Below are 25,317 nucleotides of genomic sequence, written 5' to 3' on the forward strand. Positions count from 1 at the left end.
CTGCCATCAAGTTGACAACAACTCATGGCAATGCCATGTGTGTCAGAGCAGACATGTGCTCCACAGGGTTTTCAATGGCTAATTTTTCAGAAGTAGATTGCCAAGTCTTTCTCCAGTGGCAGCTCTAGGCAGACTTGAACCTCCAGCCTTTCAGTTAGCAGCTGAGTGTGTTAACCATTTGCACCACCCAGGGACTGACACTGAGGTTCAAACCCCTTTTCTTCACTGACTCCCAAGGAAGTGACTTAAACATTTCTTCACAGAAATTTTCTACATCTCTAAAAGGTGGGGAATGATATTTGTCAGCTACTCCCTAGGCTTCGTATCTGCAGAGTTTTGCCCTCTCTAGAAGGAAGGTACTGATTTAGGGCAGGCAACTATGTTATTGTCAGTCCCTGGTGAGCAGTTGCTTGGGAGAAGTTTGGAGTCAGAAAAGAATTCACTTGGGCTGGAAAAGAAGATTAAAAAAAAAAAAAGATAGATCATGAAAATGATATCTTAAGCTTGTTAGAAGAAAAATCCTTAGAGAGACTACTTTCAATTAATAAATCAACCGGAAAGCTTTCTACTTGGCATTTTTAGAATGGTACTCAGTTGTGACAATGTGATTTAAAGAGATGGTTCCACACTCCCCACCCCACCGCCCCCATTACTTGTGCTGTAGGCAGTAAAATAGTAGATTTCGACCTCTGGTTTATGGAATTGAACACCATGGAGATGATAGAAACAAGGAGGTAAAAGAGCTTAGCAAGGGCCTGTGATTCTACTGTCAAAATATGCCAAATACTTAATGTATTCTGATTGCCATACTTCCTGAAAAAAAGGAGCATAGAATACTTGGTATTTTTCAACACCTGGTTGTTAATGGAGCCATTTTTCCAGCGTGGGCAAGAGGCAGTATGACTTGGATGCAGCTCAGCTCAGAAGGCAATTATTCCTCATTTAGGGGGTTAGCAATGCTCAGAGAGAGCGTCTTCTTGGGCATAACTCAAAAGCTCTCCTTAAAGTGTGACTGACCACACACACAAGTGGCTAGATCTTTCAGAAAGTAGAAATGGCTCCTTTTTGAAATACTTTTTTCAGTATAGACATGCAAAAAAAAAAAATTATGTTTTTTCCAGCTTCCCCAACACAGCTTTATTCTGTCTACTGTGGTCTGCCTAAAATACCAAAAACTATACTGTGCTAGAAAGAGCCCTGGTGGTGCAAATGGTGAAGAACTCAGCTGCTAACCAAAAGATCAGCTGTTCGAATTCACCAGCTCCTCTGCAAGAGAAAGATGTGGCGGTCTGCTTCCGTAAAGATTACGGAAACCCTTTGGAGCGGTTCTACGGGATCACTGTGGAATGGAATTGACTCAGCGATGAGTTTGGTTTTGGGTTTTTTTTTTTTTTTAATGCTGCGACGGAAGCTTTTAACAATGATTATCCTTCATCCCAAATCTCTCAGAGGTTTCTACAGGTTCTTCCTGCTCAGTGAGACCAAACAGTTCACAAGTGGCACCGTGGATTATCCACGTGCCCAGAGCCCAGGGGCTATTTATAAACATGCTGTTCATGTTGTCAAATGATTGCTGAGTTGAGCACCATATAATCCAGGCCACCCGCAGGCAGACCTGGAACTCTTCATTAACAGCACAGTAGCACCATAACAGCAAGTGAATTTGGCTATCAGTCTACTGGTCTAATGACTATAAGCTCTAACAGACTAGCAGACTCCAAGCTTTTTTCTAAGCCAGCGATAGAAGTTAAAAGTCGTTGAGTAGATTCTTAAGAATCAGGGCATATTCCACACTGACTTATTCACATTCCCTATCTATCTGTCTATTCACCTTATCTATCTATCTATCTCTCTTCCTCTATTCCTTCCTGCATTCACCTTATCTATCTCTCTTCCTCTATTCCTTCCTGCGTACCTCCTCCCTCATCAGTGTTGAGTACTGACACAGTTTAGAGAACTCAGGCATGGGATCAGACCCAGAGACCAGGAATAGCATAGAGAACCAAAATGTGCCATTACCATTTTATCAAGAAGAGAATACAGGACTGGACTCATCTCACACATACTACTGCTACTATTACTACCCACTGCCATCGAGTCAATTCTGACACATAGCGACCCTATAGGACAGAGTAGAACTGCCTCATAGGGTTTCCAAGGAGCCCCTGGTGGATTCAAACTGCTAACCTTCAGGTTAGCAGCTGTAGCACTTAACCACTACGCCACTAGGGTTTCCATCTCACACACATAGAACATGTTAAATTAGACTTGGGTACAGATACCAAAGGCCAGAACAACCTATTCTTCCATACAGTCTACAAGCCCATAATTAGAAATACCTGGAGACTTGTCCTTGGTGTAAAACCTTTGAAGTCTCCTTTGCTAAAGCACCCAATGTCTTTGAACAGGGGCACAATGGCACACATCTTGCCTACTCCCAATGACTGGACTAAAGCCAGAAGGTGACAATATAGAACAGCTGTCTTAGACAGCTCTCCCATGGACAAGGCAGAGATGTGTTCAGAGAAGGCCCTTCCTAAGTCCCCGTCAAGGCCTATTAATCAAACCTTCAGATTCAGAAGTTTGAGCATCTGTGTTATTGAGAGATGGCCTCTGGGGAGAGAGGTGGGGGCACTGCCCACTCAACAGAGCTGCCCTTGGAAGGGTGTGGGGAATGATCCACTGAGAGCCAGGTGATGTGCTGGTGACTGGCTGCTCCACCCGAGCAGTCCACTACCAAGTCCCAGACCTCCTGCACCAGGCGCTACAGTGGGATCATTCATCATGGTGATCACCAAGCACATGCCAAAGGACTGCTGTGTCTTCAAAAGGGTACGAATTTCTGTAGCTGAATTGCTTACTTTCCATCTTGCTTGGGATTGTGGGGAAAGTAGCACTGAGGAGAAATCCTTTCCATCGCCATTCATGGCACCACTTTTTGCCAAATACTTATGTCACCCTACTCAGGCAAGGCCCCATGATGTACATGTGGAGTGAAGTTTGCTGCGGGATTTGAACTCTGAATTTCCTGCCTTCTGTGCAATTAAAATCCCAACCATAATGCTGCATGAGCATGGATTTTCCATAGTGAGTTATAAATGCAAAGTTTTGATGGTTCATATGGATTTTTCTAACATATGTTACGACATATGTTTCTGATTGGAAGAGCCCTGGTGGCTCAGTGGTTGAAAGCGCTCAGCTGCTAACCAAAAGGTCGGCGGAGCTCATCCGAAATAAAATAACAAGGGATTTTTTTTTTTTTCCCAATGGAACTCTCTTCTTATGTAAAATCAGGAAATAAGCCTGCACCTAAAATTACCCAGGCTTGCAGGTGCTGGGTTTTTAGGGGTGAGGACTGTGTGCTAGCAAGACAAAGGGCATTATTCTCCCTGCAGTCACCACCAGAAGGTGTTCTTTCTGTGGAGAAAATTATAGGCCAGGGCTTCAAAGACATTACATGGGTAGGCACCACTCCTCGAGACTTGCAGGCGGCAGGCAGGCGGGCAATCAACAAATATTTATGCGAAGCCCACTGTGTGTTCAGCACTTTTAAAACCGCCAGGGAAACCAGCCAGGAGGGTATAATATCTGCTAGGGCCAGATCATTGCCCAGGATCATCCTGGAGTGCTTAAGGGGCTCAGTGACCTGAAAGAACAAGAGACCCTAAAACTGTATCTCACCTGGCTAGGAAGACATTGGTAGACTAAGAAAATAAGACCCAAGAAAAAGTTCTTTAACTAAAGCTGATACTTGACAGGTGGTTCCTCCTGTCCCTTTTTATCAGGGCTTTGAACCCTTTCATTTCAGTTAGACCCCCTGCTGACAATTTGCCTTTTCACCCCAGAGGTACTGAATCAGAATTCTACAGTTTAACAAGATTTCCAGGGGACCCATAAGAATCACCTGCTTTCTATCTCCCTTATTAAAATCCAAATGAGTTGCCATCAAGTTGATTCCCACTCACGGTGTCCCCATGTGTTGCTGAGTAGAACTGCACTCCTCAGGGTTTTCAAGGCAATGACCTTGTAGGGGCAGATGGCCAGGACTTTCTTCGGAGGAGCTTCTGAGCAGGTTCAAACCACCAACCTTTCAGTTAGTAGCTGAACACTTAATACCCATCCTTAATAGACACTCAGCCCAGCCCCGTTCCCTACACACACACACACTACTGCCACCGCCACCATCTATCCAGAAATTAAACTCAACTGGGTGGATCATTTCATCTGCTATTAAAAAAATAATAATAATGAACACATTTTAGAAATAATAAGATAGATATGCCAAGATATGTAAATACAACAGTGGTCAGCACAAGGCTATAGCAGGGAAAAGGATACGGCATGCATGTCCATCAGAGCTGGGAACTGGGATACTTCCTTAGAGAGGAATCCAACATCCTTTAAAAGTGATGTGACATTATCTTTGTGTGGTGGGGCCGGGGGGAGGGAGGGCTATGGGGGAAGACCATGGACTAGTATGGCACACATGGTGGCCTGTGTGGAGGACAGCAGGGCCCTCACCTCACCTGCACTAAGTTCTCTGATCTAGTTTTATAAATGCAGCCGAAAAATCGTATCAGCTGTTTTGAGGCTTGCATTACATAATGATGCTTTACAAAGGCAAGTAAAATCCCTGCATCCTTCTGGTGTGTGTGCGTGCATGTATCTGTGTGCTTTATTGCCGAGCTACATCTCCCCTACATTGTCTTTGGGCAGTAGGGGTTTTTTGTTCGTTTGTTTTGGTTTTTAACCAAGCATAAGATGCTGCGCTGACTTCTGTTAAAATTTCTCTTATTAGATCCTTTTCTGGATGCTAGTCTGCCAAGATCTTTTTCGGTTCTGATTCTTTATCCACTGTATTTAACACTCCCACTAGCTTTGTGTTATACGCAGTTGATGGCCATAGCTTCCACATTTTCTCCTTAGTTCTAAGCCAGCTAGAAGGTGACACAGTTGGAGGAGAAGGAGGTGTTTTCATTTCCTAAGGGAGCCATAACAAAATACCACAAAGCAGGTGGCTTTAAAGAACAGAAACTTATCTTCTCAGCTTTCTGGAGGCTAGAAGTCCAAATGGGTATCAGCCACGATTCCTCCTGAAGGCCCTTCCAGAAGAGCTGTTCCGTGCCTTCCTCCTAGCTTCTAGCAGCTGCTGGCAACCCTTGGCGTCCCTCTGCTGCTTGGAGATAACATTTGCATCTGCTGTTGTGTTATATGCCATCTGTCTTCCCACGTGTGTGACTCTTTTAGGACACTACTCAGAAGGGGTCAGGATTAGGACCCAACCTGCTCCAGTATGATCTCATTTAAGTTAACTGATAACAGAAGAAAAATTCTATTTCCAAACAAGGTCACAGTCACAGGTACAGGGGATTAAGACTTCAGCAAATCATTTTGGAGGACACAATTCAGTCCATTACAGAAGGGTACTATTATCTATCAGAGACAAATACTAAAAACCTGGCATTGACTTCAGCCATTCTAAGGTAAAATGCATCTTTTTGGCCTTTATTATTTTTTAATACAGTATTTCACTTAAGGTGACATCATAATGAAATATCAGTAATTCTCAGATAATATCAGGAGTTTCTAGGAGCACCCTGTTAGAAGAAAAGAGAATCTTCTTTTGCTTTTTTTTAATTTTTACAAACCTGAAATAAAACTAATGTATTTTATTGCTAAGAAAAAAAGTCTTTAATTGCTGATTTCCTTATTTTTTTAATCAAAAGTTGATATTAATCCTCTTCCGCCCCCCACCCACACCCACACCCACACAAAGCAACTCCACTCTGCCCCACTAATAATGTTATATAGACTTAGGGTTTCTACTGTTCCCCACCATATTATTACCAGGACCATGTGAAAGAGACATGGCAAGTATGAATGTCCCCATTTCATAGAAGAGGAATTTGAAGCTCAGGAATGTTAAATGATCTCCCAAGGTGGCTCACCCAGGCTTTAAAGTCAAGACTTCTCACCCTGAGTCTTCTGTTTGCCTTCTAAATTTCTCTGCAACAATGACTTTTCATTATTAAATACATTCATACAGTCCACTTCTCAGATAGATTTATATCACTCAGTGGACATTAACTCAGATGCTTTCTCTGATGGACTACGTAGCTAAACCAAAAACCCATTGCCATAGAACTGCCCCCATAGGGTTTCCAAGGAGCGGCTGGTGGATATAAACTGCTGACATTTTGGTTAGCAGCCAAGCTCTTAACCACCGTGCCATCAGGGCTCTAAGTAGCTAAGGGTCCTGCTTTTATTTGTTAGGTAGATTATGGCACTGGAATCTAAGTGGTTTACTTATCTGGGGACCTGAAGTTCAGCCCTGGTGGGGCAACAGTTAAGCATTTGGCTGCAAACAGAAAGGCTGGCAGTTTAAACCCATCCAGCAGCTCTGCGGGAGAAAGACCTGGCAATCTGTTTCCCATCAACAATAACAAAGGTGTCTTATAGTAGAACTGAGACTCACTCTGGCTCTCAGAACAGCAGTTTGTTCTGAAAGTCACGAAAATGCAATTTCCTAAAATGCACTCCATCCTGCTGAATTATAACAGCTACCGAGCTGAAGAGGCACAGAGAAATATAGTGATTTGTGAAATAAAATATTTCTATAAATGTGCACTCATTAATTCTTTCATTTAACAAGAATAAATTGAAGGCTCACTCTTGCAGAACTGTAATTAATATGTGATTTAGATATTAATATACAGGCTGGCAGGGAAATCGCTAAGATTTGTCTCTGGGGGTGTGTTTAACTTTTTGCATCAAAGTTCTCAGCATCACCTAGCACTTAGGTCTGTTTTACCTCACTTTAGAAGTTATACCCACAAGTGGACAGTTTAAAAGTGAAATCAGATGTATTCATTTCCTTGCCTATATTAATCCGTGGTGGTCAAGTTGATTCTGACTCATGGCGACCCCATGTGTTACAGAGTATAACTGCTCCATAAGGTTTTCTTGGCTATAATCTTTATGGAAGTAGATAGCCAGGTCTTTCTTCCACGACATCACTGGGTGAGTTCAAACTGCCAACCGTTCAGTTCACTGTCCAGCACAAACTGTTTGCTCCATCCAGGGACCTCATATGTTAGAACTACCAGAATTCCACTTTCCCAGGATACCATCCTATATGTGAGATTTTCTTGTGGCATCTTCTAGTAGACTAGAATATTGATTCATGATACAATTCTTTTGTGTTGTTTACTAATTGAATTATTTGTAGTAACTTTAGAACTAATACTTTTTTGTGATATAACATGACAAATAATATGAATATTTTTCCTCTTAGGTCTTACAGCATCCCACCCCCAACCCTAATCTGGTAAACTTAACTTGAAGATTTATTACAAAACCAAAATCTGAAGCATAAGGATACTTAAATTGTGAAACCATTAGGAGTTGAATTACATTATAAGAGCTTTGAGAGGACTATGTTTCATTCCAATTGGTTAAGCCAGATATGATTTTAGTTAATTATTTTAACAACAATTCTGAAATATGTGTGGATTTTAAGATCCACCAAGCTATCGGTGTCAGACAGTAATTCCAAGTGGACATCCTGAAGCCCGAGCTTGAATTTGGGCAATAAAATGATTTCTTCTTTTATAAAATGAAACTCACAAGCTATGTAACTGTCCCATAGGCACCAGGAGACAGTTCCCTGTCCATCCCATCGCTCTGTCCTTCTGCCCATGCACCTCAAGTTTGGGAAGCGTTGTGTGATTCAGACTGGCTATTTTTAGCCGTTAAATTCAGTGGATTTGAATACCAGTTATGTTTTATTTATTCAGAGACTGAATTTCAGAATCCTTTGATACATAGAGCAAGTCCATAATCACTGATATTGCAAGCACCCCCCCACCACCCCACCCCCAGCGAAGACTTTGGTCTGACCACACTTACCATTTGGACCAATAAGAAGCCTGTGTCGACTACATCTGCTGATCAGCCAGCTTTGGGGGTAAAAGAAAGAAAACATTACATTTTACAGCAATGCCTTGGGGAGGCCACCAACGGCAATCATTTTGTGTTCCAAAGGAAATAGGAACACGGATTTTGCCATGTTTTTAGATGGACACTCTCTTACTTGTGGCAAGAGACACACTACATTTTGATATCATCACATTCTTTTCTGGGACAAATCCAAACAGCCGTTTATAATTAAAACCTTTCTAGAAAGAAAGCTCCAACTTTCCCCACCCCTCACCCTACTGAATCTCAAATCATGCTTAGTTCGGCTTGGCTCTCCGAGTCTGTAAAAGCACAAGCCATGAGCCTGGCTGAAGATGGAGAGGGGATGTTTTCACAGTCCCACAAATGTTTCTAATTGGCATAAGTGAGTTGTTAATAGAAGGTGAATGCCTAGGGGTGGGTGTGGGTGGGTGTGTGATGTGTGTGTACGCTCACGCAGGCAGACATGCTTGCCCCAGGTGAGGAGGTAATGATGTGTGCATGTACCTGGGTTTCCCACGCTGTGCTATGGTGCAAAACTGAGCTAAGCAGGGAAATCAGAGAAAGGCTGGGGCTGGGTGGAAACGCTGGTTGGCCTAGTGGGTAAGTGCTATAGCCGCTAACCAAGAGGTCAGCAGTTTGAATCCACCAGGCGCTCCTTGGAAACTCTATGGGGCCATTCTACTCTGTCCTATAGGGTCGCTGGGGTGGGAATCAACTCGACAGCAGAGGGTTTGTTTTTTGTTGTTGTTGGGGCTGGGTGGGTACCACAGTGGCTGTGCTGGGATGGGATGAGGTAGAGAGCTGGTTTCTTACCAGGACTCTGGTCCCGGGCACCAGGCCGACCCTCCCACTGGGAACTGTGAACTAGGAACTTGTAACATACACAGACTGAATGGAAATGACCCCCATTGACTGAAACCAGCTGTGTGTCAGGCTCCTCGCTATCTCGCCTGATTTGCTCTCTCAGATAAATGGATGTGGTAGAAGGACTGTGGAAAGTAAACAGAATCATTTAGTCTTTCCTGCAGTTGCACCTCAGTAATAGCCCTGGTTTTTTATGGTTGAAAAAAAAATATGTTTATTTGCTCATTAATTTCCCTCCTTCCCTTTCCCTTGCCTTAATTCTTGGCAGTGGGTAGAATGTTCTTTCAAACAAGACACAGTTCAGCTTCAAAAAGAAAAATCATTCTGCAAAATACAGCTTGGACTCATTTACTAGTCATTTATCATCCTTAAAAGAGTGGGGTGCACACATCTATATCTGGTGTATCTTAATGATTTAAAGTGCCGTTGCTCCGGTTGGCACCAGGGAACAGGGAAGTAGTAGTTCAAGCCTTCGAGAAGTGCCCGAAACAATTTTGAAATGACGTGGAGAATATTAAATGTGGCATAGGCAGAGCAGCTTGATAGTCATTTTATTTTCACTGCTTTCCTCCAAATAGAATGTACAATGGAGGGCGGACTCAAACCCAAAAGCCCAGCATTCGCTGAGGGGTGCTTCAAAGGTTCATTTCCATACTTAAACATGTGTTTTTCTTTCCAGCGTTTTATTAAAAAAGCTTTGGTTTTACGTGTCTCCCATTTCCTTTGGGTAGTGGGCAAATGATATGCCTAGCGCTGTGCCTGGCACACAGTGGAAGTCCAATAAATATTTGTTGAATGAATAAATAAGTGGAATGTTATAATCCCTACTATTATGTTGTCTTGGCATGAAAGGTGCAGGAATAGACTTGAGGCCATCGAGTCATTTCCCTAAACAGTACAAGCTAATTATTGAAGAGATGAAAATCTGGTGTATAGTATTTATTTGTCAGGTTCTATTTGCTCCTAATTAAAGGTGGAAAAGTCGTTTGTAGCGTTGAAGGGATAATTGTGGTGGCCCACTCCTAAACAGCTTTTCAATTTTCCGTGCCGTATTTTCAGGGAAAATATATCAAGGTGAAATGAACGTGCATTCTTCTCCTTTGTGTTTTCTTTTCTCTGGTACTGTTTTTTAGAGGGCAGGCGAGACGTGGAGGGAGAAGCTCTTTGGACAGTACTTTTACCGCCCAACGGCCTGCACAATTTTCTCTTCTGTAGCCGACGACTAACCCTGGCTAAGTAATAAAATCATCCTCCCATACAAACCACCTACAGCGCCCCAGGATGAAAACGCTTCATCCTCAGCATAAGCCTCAGAAAGCCTTTATCCATCCATCCCGCAAATATGAACTCAGTGTCTGATACGTACCAAGTACTGTGCTAAGGCCGTGACTTTAGCAGTAAACAAAATCCAACATGGTTCCTGCTGTCACGAAGTTTATAATTTGGGGTGATTGACAGATATTAAACCCATAATCTTACTAGAAATCATGGAATTACAAACTGAACCATAAAAAAGGACTGTGGTCCTACTGGGACTATATAACAATAGGAATTGATTTCAACCAGAGGACCAAGGAGAATTTTACTGAGGAGGAGCCTGGAGAACTGAGAACTGTAGAATATGTGAAGAAAGGCAAAGAGCATTCTAGGCAGGAGGAGTAACAAGGGCTTCGTGTCTTGAGGGAGTGTGATGCTCTCCATGGACTTTAAAAAGCACCTCAGCGTGGCCCACAAGGGAAGAGTAAGGGGCTGACCTGAAGGCAGGGCTGCGCCCCTACAAGGCGTAGGCGTAGGTCATATTAAAGGCTTTGACCTTCATCCCCTGAACATTAGAAAGACATTGAAGGTTTTCGTTTTAATTAGTAGACTTTTTTTTTTTAAGAGAAGTTTCAGATTTACAGAAAATTGAGCAGGTAGTACAGAGAGTTCGCATATGCCCCCTCTCTACACTGAAGGGTTTTACTCAAGGGTGAGGAGGTGGGGGCAGGGAGAAGGAATATGTTGACCTGATCAGATGCGTGCTTTGGAGGAAAAATAAGTGTTGATTCTTACTGCACGCAGCCAGCAGTGGAGCTTCCTGGCAATTCCTACCATTCAATGTCCCATCCACGAAGTTTCAGAAAGGGTGTGTGTATCTGGATCTCCAGGTGTGCGCTGAATAACACACCACACACACACACACACACACACAGAGCTACTGCTGGACCATGCATCAACAGCATCTTCTCTTGCCAACTTCTCTAGTCTCTTCTCTTTCTGCCTTTCCTTTTGATAAAGAGAATGTGCATAGCATTCATTCCTGTTTTTGGCCAAGTGTGAATGTCACACCTTCCTGAATCTTCTCTCCAGCTTGTGTAGAATAATGGTTCAGGGAACAGGCTCTGGAGGCAGAATGCCTGCCCTCAAATCCTGCCTTCACCCCTCACCAGCTCTGTCCTAAGGCTGTCCGGAAGAGTATGTAATTTAAGACTTGTAAGACATATAAGACTGGCACATAGTGAGTACTCCATAAATGCTAACTATTTTTATCTAAAAAGATGTCTGATACACTGTTAAAGCAAAAAAAACACAATACCAAACTACGTATCATCAAAAGTACTTGTATGAATGTATGCTTACAAATGCTTAGGGGATGTCTGAGGATATGTGAGAAACTCTCCATGGGGGTTACATCTGAGGAGCGGGACTGGGGCTTAGAGGTAGACAGGTAGCATTTACTTTTTCACCTAGTATTTTTATAGTAGTTGGGCTCTTTTTTACATACAGTTATTTTACTTTTATAATCGTGAAATTCCAAAGATTAGTTTAGAAAGTCCAGCAATACTGCCCAGTATGCTGATTAAAAAAAAACAATGATTTCAACATAATCTTTTTTCATAGCTTTTTTTTCACGCTTAACTTTGGAGATACATAAAAACTTTTCTTGGGGTAAAGAAACACGTGTCTAAAGTCCAGAAATCCATTCAATTTTCACTTATTTTATATTGAAATAAAGCTTTTTTTTTTTAATTGCATGATGCCCATGTTATAAAATTACTGTTCTTGTCCTTCCATCTCTATATCTGCACATACAGAGTTGTCGGGCATGCTGTTCTCCCACCGAGTGTAAACAATGCATTTGGCCCATTTGTTGCTGCCTTTTTTTCTTTGTGCTTTTAAACATTGCTTAAATGTTTTATAATGAGCATTTTTATAAAAACGGTGAGGTCATCTCTAAAACTGGAGATGAGTATAAGCTCACTTTTCTGTTTGGTAGTAAACACAATACCCATCTTCTAATCTTTCCCAGGGATTCAGAAAGCTTTCCTTCAGGATTATCGCTAGGAAGACCAGCAGCTGCTGAGTAGTAGCTATTGCTCATGAAAGGGAAGGCAGGTGGGCTGAGCGGTTACTGAATCAGGGTGTAGAGAATGTTTTAAATGATTACCTAATATACAGTCTGTCATTCCCCATCCACCCCCTCCTTTTTTTTTTTTTTTTTTTTACAAGTGGGGGCTCTTTATGTTTAACTAAAGGCTTTGATTAATTGAATTGGTATTTATCAATATTTTACTCTAACCTGTTGAGAATCATTATTATTGCACAGGGATAGAGCATAGTCACTTTGATCATGATTTAAATGCAACCCCTCTTTTTCCTTGTCATCACACGCCGCTCTCATTGATCAGATAGGAAGGCAAATTGGGAGAGAACTTTGAGTCCCTTGGTAAATACTTCATGAAGCCAATGTGAGCTTGCCAATTAGACTGTCATCTCTTTGTGATACACATCTCCAAGGCAGAACTGTATCACCAAGTACTTAGCACGTTGCGCCCCTCAGAATGCAATGATAACTGTGTAGAAGAAAACACAGTTTTAAAGAAACTGGGACTAAGCCAATTACAGATGATTCTTTAGATCACGGTCAGCAAACTACAGCCTGTGGGCCAAATCTAGCCCACTGCCTAATTTGGTACAACCCATGAGCTAAGAATGTTTTTTTATATTTTTTAAATGGCCAGTTGAAAAATATTCCAAAGTAAAATAATATTTAAGGATATGTGAAAATTATATGAAGTTCAAATTTTATGTCCCTAAATAAAGCTGGGGAGTCGCTGGGTGGTGCAAATGGTTAACTCACTTGGCTGCTAACCAAAAGGTTGGAGATTCGAGTTTACCCAAGGTGCCTCAGAAGAAAGGCCTGGTGACGTATTTCCAACACATCAGCCATTGAAAATCCTATGGAGCACAGTCCTACTGTGACACACAGGGTTGCCATGAATCGAAATCAACTCCATAGCAACTGGTTTTTAAGTAAAGTCGTATTGAAACATGGCATGTTTATTTGTTTATGTACCGTCTACAGCTGTTTTACACTACATCGGCAGAGCTGAGCAGCTGTGACAGAGACCAGATAGCATTCAGCAATTAAAATATTTACTACCTGCCTCTTAACAGAAAAATTTGCCAACCCCTGCTTTAGAGTCAAATAGAAGTGAGAGCTGAACTCGACACGAATGCCTTGTTTTTCTGGGTCTCCCAAGTTTTCCACCTTTGGCAGGGAGCAGTCTTACCACTTTTCTCTCTCGCGTTTTAGTGGGAAATATTTGAGTTTTCCTTCTCAGACAGGTTTCTGACTTTTACAGGTTCTGGCTTTCTCAAGTTTTACCGTATTTGTGTGCACGTTTGCTTGCTTGCTAATGGATAATGCTCTGGTGTTAGCAATATATTTGGGCTATTGATGTGTGAGCCGTCCACTAGAGAAGGTGAAGATGTACGATACTCCATACTCTTCTACTTGACTCACTTTTGTCACAAAGTCAGAGGGAAGTTATAGTGAGAGAAATATCAGATAATCAGGAAGACCGTGAGAAATATCATGGTGACCAATGGAAAGGGCCTCCAAAATTATGGATTACTAATTCGGATTTGAAGCCTTCAAATAGTATTAGTACCCTTTCTGCATCCTGAAATCTGAGGTCATGTCCTCTTTGTGTCTGAGAAATCTTTCAAGAGGCAAAATCATTTATTCTTGAGACCCTTACAAAACATAGTGCTATATCAGATGGGGGTCTGCTATTGCCTTTTATTCAGTGGCGCTATCGTATTAAGTGGTTCTATTTTTATTTGGTTTAGACTTGCATTCAGCTGTCAATATGATATGATGAACAATTGGGTAGTAGGAATTACCTCTTCTTAGAATGTCTAAATGTTGATAGCACATGCTGCCGTGACAGTTGAATTAACATTTATGGCCAACAGTTACCCTCTTCCCCTTCATAATATATAAGAAAATATGAAATTAACACAAAAGCACCCTTCTCCCCATTAAAAAAACAATGCTAACAATAATACCATAAAGTGTTATAGAATTGGAACTAGGAGTCATTTTGATTTGAAACCCCTAACGTGTCCATGACTGACCTCAGTGGTTCCCTCTTGTTTCGTTCTGTTTCAGAGGTTGAAGGCCGCGTTGACTCACCACCCTGCCGCCATGTCAAATGGGAATATGAACACCATGGGACACATGATGGAAATGATGGGCTCCCGGCAGGACCAGACGCCGCACCATCACATGCACACGCACCCACATCAGCACCAGACACTGCCACCCCATCACCCCTACCCTCACCAGCACCAGCACCCGGCACACCATCCTCATCCTCAGCCCCACCACCAGCAGAACCACCCCCATCATCACTCCCATTCACACCTTCACGCACACCCAGCGCATCACCAGACCTCGCCACACCCACCCCTGCACACCGGCAACCAAGCACAGGTAGACCCTTTTAATGATCTCTTTCCCCCTTCTGGTTAACAGTGCAGGCTATAAAGCTGGGGTCATTCGCATCAACCTCGTTTGACAAGCCCAGGGGTTCTATCTGGCACTCTGGGGGAACTCTGTTCATTTCCAAGGAGGTAATGGTTATCTGTAACGCCCTACAAGATCTTAACTTCTATAACTAATATATCATATGTCAGCCTCAGTCTCTACGGGCAAATGTGAACTTCATGTTCTCCAAAATCTGTTTTTGCATTGTGTTACAAAGTTAGCCCTAAAAGAGGAATATCAATGGGAGCATCGGAAAGAATGTAAACTTGGGAAGAAAAGACATGAATAAAGAGAAAAATAGGTTAATTCTAACACTGGTTCTAGCTGCCATGCTTTATCAACATCGTAGAGACTCAATTTTGTCACCTGCAAAATGGAAGTTAAATACAATGGGCAATCACCTGAGTAACAGTAAATGTTAAAAATCTAAAGAGTAACAATTCAAGGCAGACAAAGACACTGGTAATGGATGCTAGGGCAAAAGGTGCTGTGTAAATGGTGCAGAGAGGTGACTCATCCCAACGACTGTGAAATGCGTTGGAGGGAGCAGAGAGAGCCAAGCTCTGTAGATGATCAGTTCAAGAGAAAGCCAAATCCCAGCAGTGGAGAGTCACCAGGAGTGGCTAGAAAGAAAGCCGGCATTTAGACTAAACTGAAAGAGAGTTGGGGGACCAGGCAGACATTATGTCACCCAGCCCATGTACCCAAGTGGGTTTTAGTAAGTGGATGAAGGGCATGGCTGGGAGCATGGCTAGCCCCAGACACCTTGGATCCTCAAGCAGGATGACCTTTGTCGGCCCCTCCGCCCATTCCACACTGCCCAGTTGCAACCAGAGGGGTCAGAATGGAGTCGGAAGCCTGGAGCCGCCAAATAACACTTATTCACCATCTCTATCCTCTGCCTCTGGAGACAAGACTTCACAACCAGGCAGCTTTTGAGTTCATTAACTCCCCTCCACACACACACATACACACCAAACCTGCACAGCCATCCACAAATTGGGCCATCCACATGCAACTTAATCATTTGAAATAAACTTACTTTTGCAAAGATCCTTGTTGTCTGTAATGAGGAAGAGTACAAGTTTTGGAATGAGAAAGCCTTAATTCATTTTCAGCTTACCTGCTGTATGACGGCTCTGAACAGAGTTAATGAACCTCGCTAAGCCTCAGTTTTCCCATCTATAATATATGGATAATAATAGAATAGCTTTGTAGGTTCTTAGGAGTATTAAATAAGAGAGTGTCTATAAAGTCATCAGCTCTGTCTTTAATACATCAGTCATGATTGCTTCCAAACTGAAATAATATGATAGAAGTTTAGTAAGTAGTTTAGAGATAAAATGCTATCCAGAACGCCTTTGTAGTCACGTTTTTAGTCAAATGCCGTACTGAGATGTGTATTTAGAAGGGAAAAAGAAAACCGCAAGGTCAAAGATAGGCAAATAGAATCAAACGTGTGTTTGTGTTTAAGGAAAAGGGGAGCATCACGTTTTGGTTGGCTTTGTGGGCAAGTTATTTTCACAGACAAGTTTAACAGTCCTTCGAATATAAAAGCCATTCATTAGCTAATTACCAGTTAGCTAATTGCCCTCTGTTTCAAGGCAGTAAGTGGCCAATTGTCCAATTGCCCTCAGTTTCAAGGTGGTAAGTGGTCAATTGTATATGCAATTAGTTAACTGCTATTATAATTAGCTGCAGGAACAGTTCCTTTTTTATTCCTATACTAAAAAGAAAAAGTCTAAGTTGGGCTTATTAAAATTTGACCAAAATCATTTAGACAGTATTCTGAAATACCACCCTTAAATTGTACTAAATTGGCTGATGACTGAGATCTGGACATGTTGTTTAGTTGTATTATTGTTAGAACAGTGGGAATAGAGGTTTCTTCAAGCCTTTCCAACTTTGAGACTCTAAGGTTATTTAGAAATAAACATTGTCTTTTTGAAATCGCAACGCATTCTTCTTGATTAAAACTTTTAAAGCATCTGTGAACAGAATTCCATTTTGAAAATTAAAATCATCATTAATGACACTTACCGGGGCCACAAATTCAGGCCTTAAGATTACATTTGCAATTTTTCTTGGCTATTTGTGGTCCTCTTTTTTTTTTTTTTACGTGTAAGGATGAGATTTCAAAGTCCTGGTGTCAGTTCATGACTAACAGGAAATTTCTTCTAACCAACCCATACATTATACCCTGAACTTGAACTGAACCTGAAGTCTCCGCATTACTTCTCCCTTTGGATGAAGGCATAGAAAGAGTCAGGGGATAAAGGCTGGTGAAGTTAGGGTAGAAGTATACAGTATTGAAGAAGAGGTCCTTGCAAGGGAGATTAAAACCCAGTTTTACCTACTTTAGTCTTGTCTACAGCTGGCAATAAGAGATCTCCGTTTCACAGAAAGAAACTGTAAAGGCGAAAATAGAGCAGTTTGTCCATTCTCTCCTAATGCTTTACTTTGGAGTAGTTAGCTCAGAGGTTAGCATCTGCAGTGAGAAGCACTAAATCTTTGCCAACAACAAGGATTACATCTTCACCAGCCACTCTGGTGAGTAAGACCTTAGACCGTTAATTTATTTTGTTATTCCTCTGTGATCAGGAGGATGGGAATAGCCAATACACCATTTTAGAAAATGTCTTTGCTTTAAATAAAATTACTGAGATGCAGTGCAACCTCAATCCTGATCTAATTCTTTTACAGTTAGTCACATAAGGTTTGATGGAGTTTAGGATTAAAATATATCATCAGCAGTCAGCTGATGTCAGCCAGTAGCCATTATTGGTGTAATTACAGTCATTCTGATTGATTTCAATCATAGGGGTGGAATGTGGTAGAAAAGATTGTTGGGCTTCAGTTTTAAAACTTTTTGCCTGTTATTTCTGCTAGTTAAATGTCTCTTGTAAAACCACTTTATAGGTATTACAGCTATAAACCTAAGTGACTGAGAAATGGGAGAGGAAAAAAAAAAGACCCCCTTTATTGAAAATGAGTAAGGGGGAGGAAGTGAAGTGCGTTAAGGAAAGCCTTAGGTGTCCAGACATATAAAGAGTCAGTCGTAGAAATTTCACAAGGTGCTGTGTGTCTGACTCGTGGAGGGAAATAAAGTTATATATGTGGGGGTCTCCAAAATCTTAGATGTCGCTGAGCCCCATGCAGACCTTACAAGGAATCTGTAAGCATAGTAAAAATGTTTAATAAAGTGCTTTGCCCCTCCTAGGATTTCCTTATGATGGAAGTATATGGAGATGCACAGGCATCCCTCACTCTCTCACATACCCAGTGTGTAAGGTGGCTTGCTGCTGCTTCAGTTATCGATTGCATAGTTTCCAGGGCCCTGTTTCCAATCACCTCCGGCTCCAGAAGGGCTCCTGTAACTTCGTGTCTGACTCAACACTCTGAGAAGTAGGCTGATCTGGCTGGAGTTTGCAAGTCCAGGTAGTCTTCGGCATTAAGAACAGTGAAAGAATGAAAACAGGATTTCAGCTGCTTCCCGGACTTGACAAGTTGCTCTGATAGGACTCACAGCAATGATGATGTCCCAGATGAGTGTTTTAGGAACACGGTTTTAACACCGGTAGCATGAAAGTAGCCCATCGACCTGCCCGGAAGACGTTTTCTCCAGTTGACGTATCATCATGGATACTCAGACGATAACCCTGACCTGTCTCTGTGCACCCCATACGGTACACGGGCTGCTGTAAAGTGTTCAAACGTACTATAGAGAGAACATTTTTAACATCCAAAGGAGAAACAAAATGTTTCCTCTGCCGTGATGAGGTCAATGCCTGGCAAGGAACAATCGGAGTGGTATCTGGCTAAATCTTTTCACGAGTCACGCCTACATCTTGCCAGAATGTCCTAGATTATAGCTAAAAAAAAAAAGAAAGAAAACAAAACCCACTGCCATTGAGTTGATTTCAAACTCATAGCGACCCTGTACGAGAATATAGCTCAGTGATGCTTTTTTTTTTTTTTTATTAGTGATTTCATTATTTACTTCATTCTTAGGAAACAAGTTTGACATGCTTACTAAAGCAGTTGACTGTGTGTTTTGCATTTTAACACTGGCTTGGGTTTCTTCCCTTACCCAACATCTCCCTTCCCTATCCCCGCCATCCCTCCCACCGGGTCCCTGCAGGTATCACCAGCGACACAACAGATGCAGCCAACTCAGACGATACAGCCGCCCCAGCCCACAGGGGGGCGCCGGCGGAGGGTGGTGGATGAGGATCCCGACGAGAGGCGGCGGAAATTTCTGGAACGGAACCGGGCAGCTGCCACCCGCTGCAGACAGAAGAGGAAGGTCTGGGTGATGTCACTGGAAAAGAAAGCAGAAGAACTTACCCAGACAAACATGCAGCTTCAGGTGAGGCCGCTGTCTCTCTCCTCTGACTCAAAGGCCCTGTGTACAGCTGGCATTTCCTGCCCCCCTCAGGCACTTGTTGGCCCCCGAGGTAGTAGGACACATTAGCCCACAGAGGGACTGGAGGCTACTCTTCGTGCTTTATTAATTCTGGGACACTCTACAAAACAAAAACAATCCATTCCGTTTTAAATCTGTCATCCTACAAGGCTCTGGAAAGGAGAAGGCCTGTTCAACTAAGTTGTAGGGCCGAGAGCACTAGCTTTGGTTCAAACCCTAGTTGAGCAATTATACTGTGCTTAACCTTCTCCAGCTCTCAGTTTCCTCATCTATAAAATGGAAATAATAACCTCATAGAGTTGTTGGCATGAATTAATGTCTACAAATTAAATGAATTAATGTCTACAAAGCAGTTAGCACAGTGCCTGATATATCATAAATCTTCAACTAAAAGGCAGTTATTTATATTTGCTAGGTGTGGCGGTCACTTCGGCTTATACTAGATTATCTTGTTTTGTGGAAGAAAGTAAGGCTTGTGATTACTATTTTGCTCTGAAAGAAAACACATGTTTTATCTGTTCTACTCAACATGATTTCAATTTTGCAGGAGTTTTGCTTTGCATCAGTGGCTCACTGAGGACATTTTGTAACCAGGCCTCTTTGGGAATATTTGGGAGAAGGGGAAGAAAATCCAGCATCTAGGGATTCTCCACCAGACTTCATACCATATAAATGATGCCGTTCATGGCTCTTGATCTAACATAAAAGGAATGTCCTCTTCACCAGCAGAAAAAAAGGAAACTAAATAGCTATGTGACAAAACAGCCCGGGGATAGCAGCCCAGTGCCCCCAGGAGCTGAGAGAATGGCAAAAGGGTGAAAGGAAGAGGGAGAAAGATTTCCCGCAGTACGGAGAATCTGCGTCTTTATAGTTCATAGGTCACCTTCATCCTTTCCCCCACCTGGTTCTCTGTGCATCCTTAGAAAGGAAACTTTGGAGTGCCGTACTCCCAAAGCCTTTACATATTCAATTACATTAAACGGAAAAGGCCTTGGGGTTTGCAGTGTGCAAGTTAATATACAAGGAAAGTTTGGGTTATACATGCGCCGAGTTCCATAATTTATGGGTTTTCTCTTTTCTACCTTAAATGCATCGTTCTTTTTGTGATAGACATGAGAAAGTAGCTGGGAAACATATAGCAGATATGGGGAGAAATAAGATAAGGATTCCTCACACTAGCTGGTGTGCTAGATTAAGGCAGGGACTGTGTCTTAATGCCCCTACACTGCCCACCATGGCCATCTATCCCCTGTATCTAGCATAGTGGCTGATGTGGTAAGTCCCTGGGTGCCTAGACCCAGTAACCACCTGCTAAATAAATGAATGAGTTCCCCATTACCAGAGAGCCCGAGAGCTGGCTGACTGACCACTTGGCAAGGGTGTCATTGAAGGGAGTCAAGCCACAGAGGGATGGCTGGGATCAAAAACCTTGAAAGTCACGCCAACCTGAAAGCTGGTAATTCTAGAATCTGGCATGCACAGTAGTATGTGAGAAACTTTTAGGCAGAACATGGATAAGCATTTTTAATGTTAATAGCTATATATATATATATTTGGGTGTGTGTTGAAAAAGGCAATTTCACAGATATTGGTAAGGGCAAGGCTAAATCATTGAAGAATCGAGTTAGCTTGAACAAACACATTAAGTAAATAAAAGTTCTGGTGTGTGTGGACCTGGAAAATATGACAACGGTGGCTCTGCAATGACCGAAGCCTGGGAATCCCTGGGATTTGCTGCCAGTTTTCAGGAATGGGCTGCAGGAGGACCTTTGAAGTTGGCATGACTTTTGCTTTACATGAGTGGCTCACTGAGGACATTTTATAACCAGGCCACTTTGGGAGTATTTCAGAGAAGGGGAGGAAACTGAAGGTGTACAGGTCTAGCCTTTGATCAGGGTTTCTCAATCTTGGCACTATTGACTTTTGTTGGTGGTGGTGGTTGGTGCCACCAAGTCAATTTTCTACTCAGAACACCCCCATGTGACAGAGTAGAACTGCCTCATAGGGTTTCCTACACTGTAATCTTTATGCGAGCAGATCACCAGGTCTTTCTACTGTAAAAACCATTGGGTGGGTTCAGTCACCAACTGTTGGGTTAGCAGCCAAGCAGTTAACCATTGTACCCCCAGGGCTGCTTAGGCCCAGTAATTCTCTGTTGTGGGAGGCTGTCCTGTGAATTGTAGTATGTTTTGCAACATCTCTGGTACCTACATACTAGATGTCAGCAGAAAGCCCCCTGCCCAATTGTGACAACCAAAAAGACATTGCCACATGTTCCCTGGGGGGCAAAGCTATCCTCAGTGGAGAACCACTGCCTTAGATGAAGGAACCATGAATAGCTGGCTGACATATATCAGGTGCCAAAAAGTTTCTAAAACCAATGTTAACTAACATGTTCTCACAAAATCACTCCAGGGTAATTACGACAGCCCTAGAGTGTGAAAGTGTGGAGGAGTCACGGTAGAAAGCCAGGAAAAGTAAAGATGCTGGTTTATATTGCGGGCAGACACGTTCATGACTTGGCATGTGTGTATTTACGATTTCTTTTACAAAGCACATAAAGCAGATTTACTCTTGATTAAACTCTAACCTGTTAATATTTACGTTTTTAGAGCCAAAATGGCTAAGGAAGGGAGACACTAGACGTCTTAGCCCCCAAAAAGCAGGAAAAAAAGAAAATCCTACTGAGTCCTTTCCGAAACCCTGGTGGCATAGTGGTTAAGTGCTACAGTTGATAACCAAAAGGTTGGCAGTTTGAATCCACCAGGCACTCCTCAGAAACCCTATGGGGCAGCTCTATTCTGTCCTATAGCGTTGCTCTTAGTCGGAATCGACTCGACGGCAACGGGTTTGGTTTTTTTTTTTTTTTTTGACTGAGTCCTTTCAGCAGGCATCTGTATCCTTTGGTTGTTAAAGCAGTGCCCTATCAAGGGCCAGTCTCTGAAGAAGACTAAATCGTTGATGTTTTCCAACCACTTCAGAGAGACAGAGACCACAACTGTTCACTGTTCTCTGTGATGTTGAGCCTTCTGCATCAGGCCCTGCGATGCTAGAGAGTATATTACAGATTCCGCTACCTTTGCATGACCCTTTCCCTCTCACTGGACCTTTGTAAAAAGAAAAAGGTGTCTCTCTTGAGGCTGGTCCAGGGAGCCAAGCTTTAAGTAAACAGAAATGGAAGGTGCTAAGCAAACAAACTCCAGCCAAACGGAATATCCAAGGTCTGGATGGCCAGCTGCCACTTTTGAGTTGTTTCCCAGCATAGAGCCTTCTAGTTAGGTTGCAGAGCTTCAGATTGGAAAAACCAAACCTAAGAAAATAAAATCATACCTCCAGACTTCATTTCCTAGTCTCACAACAAATCTCTGCCCAGCAGGTCAACATAGGAATAGGAGTTGAGAGAAATATTAGAAACCACTGAAATTAACATTTTCTATGGGGAGAAACTGACCCTCAGAAAAATGAGTAGTCTTCCCTAAAGTCATACAGTCAGTAATGGCAGAATGAGGACCCAAGCAAGTCTTCTGTTGACCAAACCTACTGCGTTGTGATCTTCCATTTTAGAAAATCTTTAAACTAAAGGAACCCACATTCTATTTTTATAACAGAGTGGCTAAGATCAGCCCTAAATTCATCAACTGCTGATGTAGTGCTAAGTAGATCGTATGTGTTCAATAGATGGTATGGAAATCATCTGGTTGCCCATGGAAAGAATTGCTTTTCTTTTTTAGTGCAAAGACACATGGTCCAAGTTGCTGCTGAAATTTTAGACACACAAGCCCAGGTTTGGAACTTGGCAAGAAAATTGGCCAGATGGGAACTGCTGCTTGACAAATTAAAAGTCCCTTATTTCAGAGTGAACCAAACCCGGCCTCAGCTAATCTACAAAAAAAAAAAAAAAAAAAAAATGAAAGAAAGGCTATATTGCAGGGCCCATTTTGATAATTATTTTTTTGGCACAGAGTACTGCTTGCACCCAGAAGCATTTCTGGTTTTACCATATAGCAAAATGACACAACCAAAGCCAAAACCTGCAAAGGGTAGCTATTAGAGACTTCTTGTTTGCCATATGTTTTTGTAGTATTGAATGTCTCTGTAGGATGCTGCTTCATCCCGAGGCACCCTTTTGGGTTTAAGAATAGATTAATCCAACTGCACCTACCTTCTTAGAGCCCACATTTAAATAGCTGACTGCTTTAGAGTGGCAAACCCTAATTAGTTTAGAAAAATGAAAAAAATAAAGGATTGATTTCAGCAGGAGAATCAATTTTATTATTAATACTGGCTTTTGTGAAGCCCTTTAATGTTAAGACCTAAAACTATTATTATAAACTACACGCAGGGAATAGAAAAATGGATGCATCACCTCAGTTTATAAAACAAGGCAATTCAGAGTAAGAAAATGCCTCAGGAAATCCTGGCTTTTCTTTCCCTACTAGAGTTGCAGACTACATTTGCTTTCTCTTTCATACATTTGAAAACATTGGCTATCTGATTGCTTTCCTCCAAAATGAATCCTAGGTGATTCCTATTTATGTTGCTTTGAGAAGTATTTCTCCTTAAAATATAGCCAGCTGAATGCTTTTCCTACCTCGATCACCCTATCAACATGGAACACTTCAGATGGTTACAAATGTGCACAATTCACTCTTCTTTCTCTAGGGCAGTGATTCTTGGCCTTTCCTAAGCCGAAGGCCCTTTAGGGAACCTGATGAAGTCTCTACAGACTCTCGCTCAAAAATATATATACAGTCAAGAAGATGCAAGATTTTGCTCTGAACTGAAACTTTGCAATGTTTCAGAGAAGGTTGTTTTGAAATCTGTCCCGGTAAGATTTGGATGCACAGAAGCTACTGGGACTAGCTCCTTTATAAAATATAAGCAATTTTGAGAATATCAAAAGTAATTAATTAATGAATAAAAATCAAGATTGAATCCTTTATTAGATACGTAGATAGTTAGCCTTCTCAATAGAAGGCAACATAGAAACAGTCATTTAAAAAAAAAAAAACTATCTTGCCGGAAGGAATTTAGAGAACTAGTCCGACCGCCTTGTTTTATACTTACTCAGTGCTGCAGTTTGGGAACTCAAACCCTATTATCCCCAGTCAAGAGTTCCTTCTCCTGCTGGATGCCGCCCCATGGATTTCTGTTGCTTCGGTGACTGTGTTGCTGCAACTATGTTGCTGCCATTAGCTGCCTTCGAGCTGACCCCGACTCATGATGACCCCATGCACGACGGAACAGAACAGAACGCTGCTCCATCCTGCCCTGTCCCCATGATCAGTTGCAGGTCCAACCGTTGTGATCCATGGGGTTTTTATTGGCTGATTTTCTGAAGGAGGTCACCAGGCCTTTCTTCCTAGTCCATTTTCATCCATAAGCTCTAAGCCCATTCAGCATCGTAGCAACACAAAGCCTCCATTGACAGGTGGGTGGTGGCTGTACATGAGGCGCGTTGGCCGGGAATTAAACCCTGGTCTCCCGCATGGAAAGCGAGAATCCTACCACTGAGCCACCACTGTCCCATCTGTGACTCCAAGACCTTTAATTAGCATCATAGTCATGCGTATATGATATAAACAAGAGGCTGATTGTTCTTCTCTACTGAAGATATTAAGTGACATTTGTTTTTCAACCATAACATGGCATAAACAACATACTAACACATTACATTAAGAAAGATGCATATATTCATATGTATCTTTAAATGATGGTCAGTTGTCATGGCGTTCTCCAGATTTCTCATTTTTACAGGCCCTCACAACTCTCAGGGCCTCAGTTTCTATACTTGCAGTACATCGGTTTGGTAATAAAGTATACTGCTATCCATAGACAAAAATGCCACTGAAATCATATATTTTGTGTGGGGCTTTGGCTGTAGGTCATAATACCACATATGCTGCTCAGAGAAGAGATTGGTGCTGTTTTATAGTGGCCTGTCATGGAAACCGCTTACTGTGAAGCAGTTTGTTGTGTGCCAAGTATCATAAACAGTTACCTCCTTGCAACTGCAGAAACCCAAATAACGGAATTCATAGTGTTTTCTTAAGGAAGAAGCAATGAACAATTAGTGCCTGGGAGATTGAACCCTGCCTAGAAAGGGTGTGACTGCTCAGAACATAGCGGGGAAGAAGTGGAGCCTGAATTCAGCCTCTCCAAGACAGCCACCAAGAAGATTTTTTTTTTTTTCCCAGAAGTATAAGAAAACCAGAGAACTAGTTTTGTTTTGCTTTGTTTTTCATACTAGCCT

The 25,317-nt window shown here is 42.2% G+C and overlaps 1 protein-coding gene across 3 annotated transcripts in view; it reads left to right on the forward strand.

Annotated features, from left to right (window-relative positions):
• Positions 1-25,317, forward strand: part of CREB5 (cAMP responsive element binding protein 5) — a 390,225-nt gene that overhangs the window by 352,827 nt on the left and 12,081 nt on the right. For all 3 annotated transcript variants that reach the window (XM_064290105.1, XM_064290104.1, XM_023544323.2), the window contains 2 exons: positions 14,261-14,584; positions 18,780-19,007. In XM_064290105.1, coding sequence (XP_064146175.1) covers positions 14,261-14,584; positions 18,780-19,007 — 552 coding nt within the window. The remainder of the gene's footprint in view (positions 1-14,260; positions 14,585-18,779; positions 19,008-25,317) is intronic.

This window comes from Loxodonta africana, chromosome 8 (assembly GCF_030014295.1).
Source record: "Loxodonta africana isolate mLoxAfr1 chromosome 8, mLoxAfr1.hap2, whole genome shotgun sequence".
In the NCBI taxonomy this organism is placed as follows: domain Eukaryota; kingdom Metazoa; phylum Chordata; class Mammalia; order Proboscidea; family Elephantidae; genus Loxodonta; species Loxodonta africana.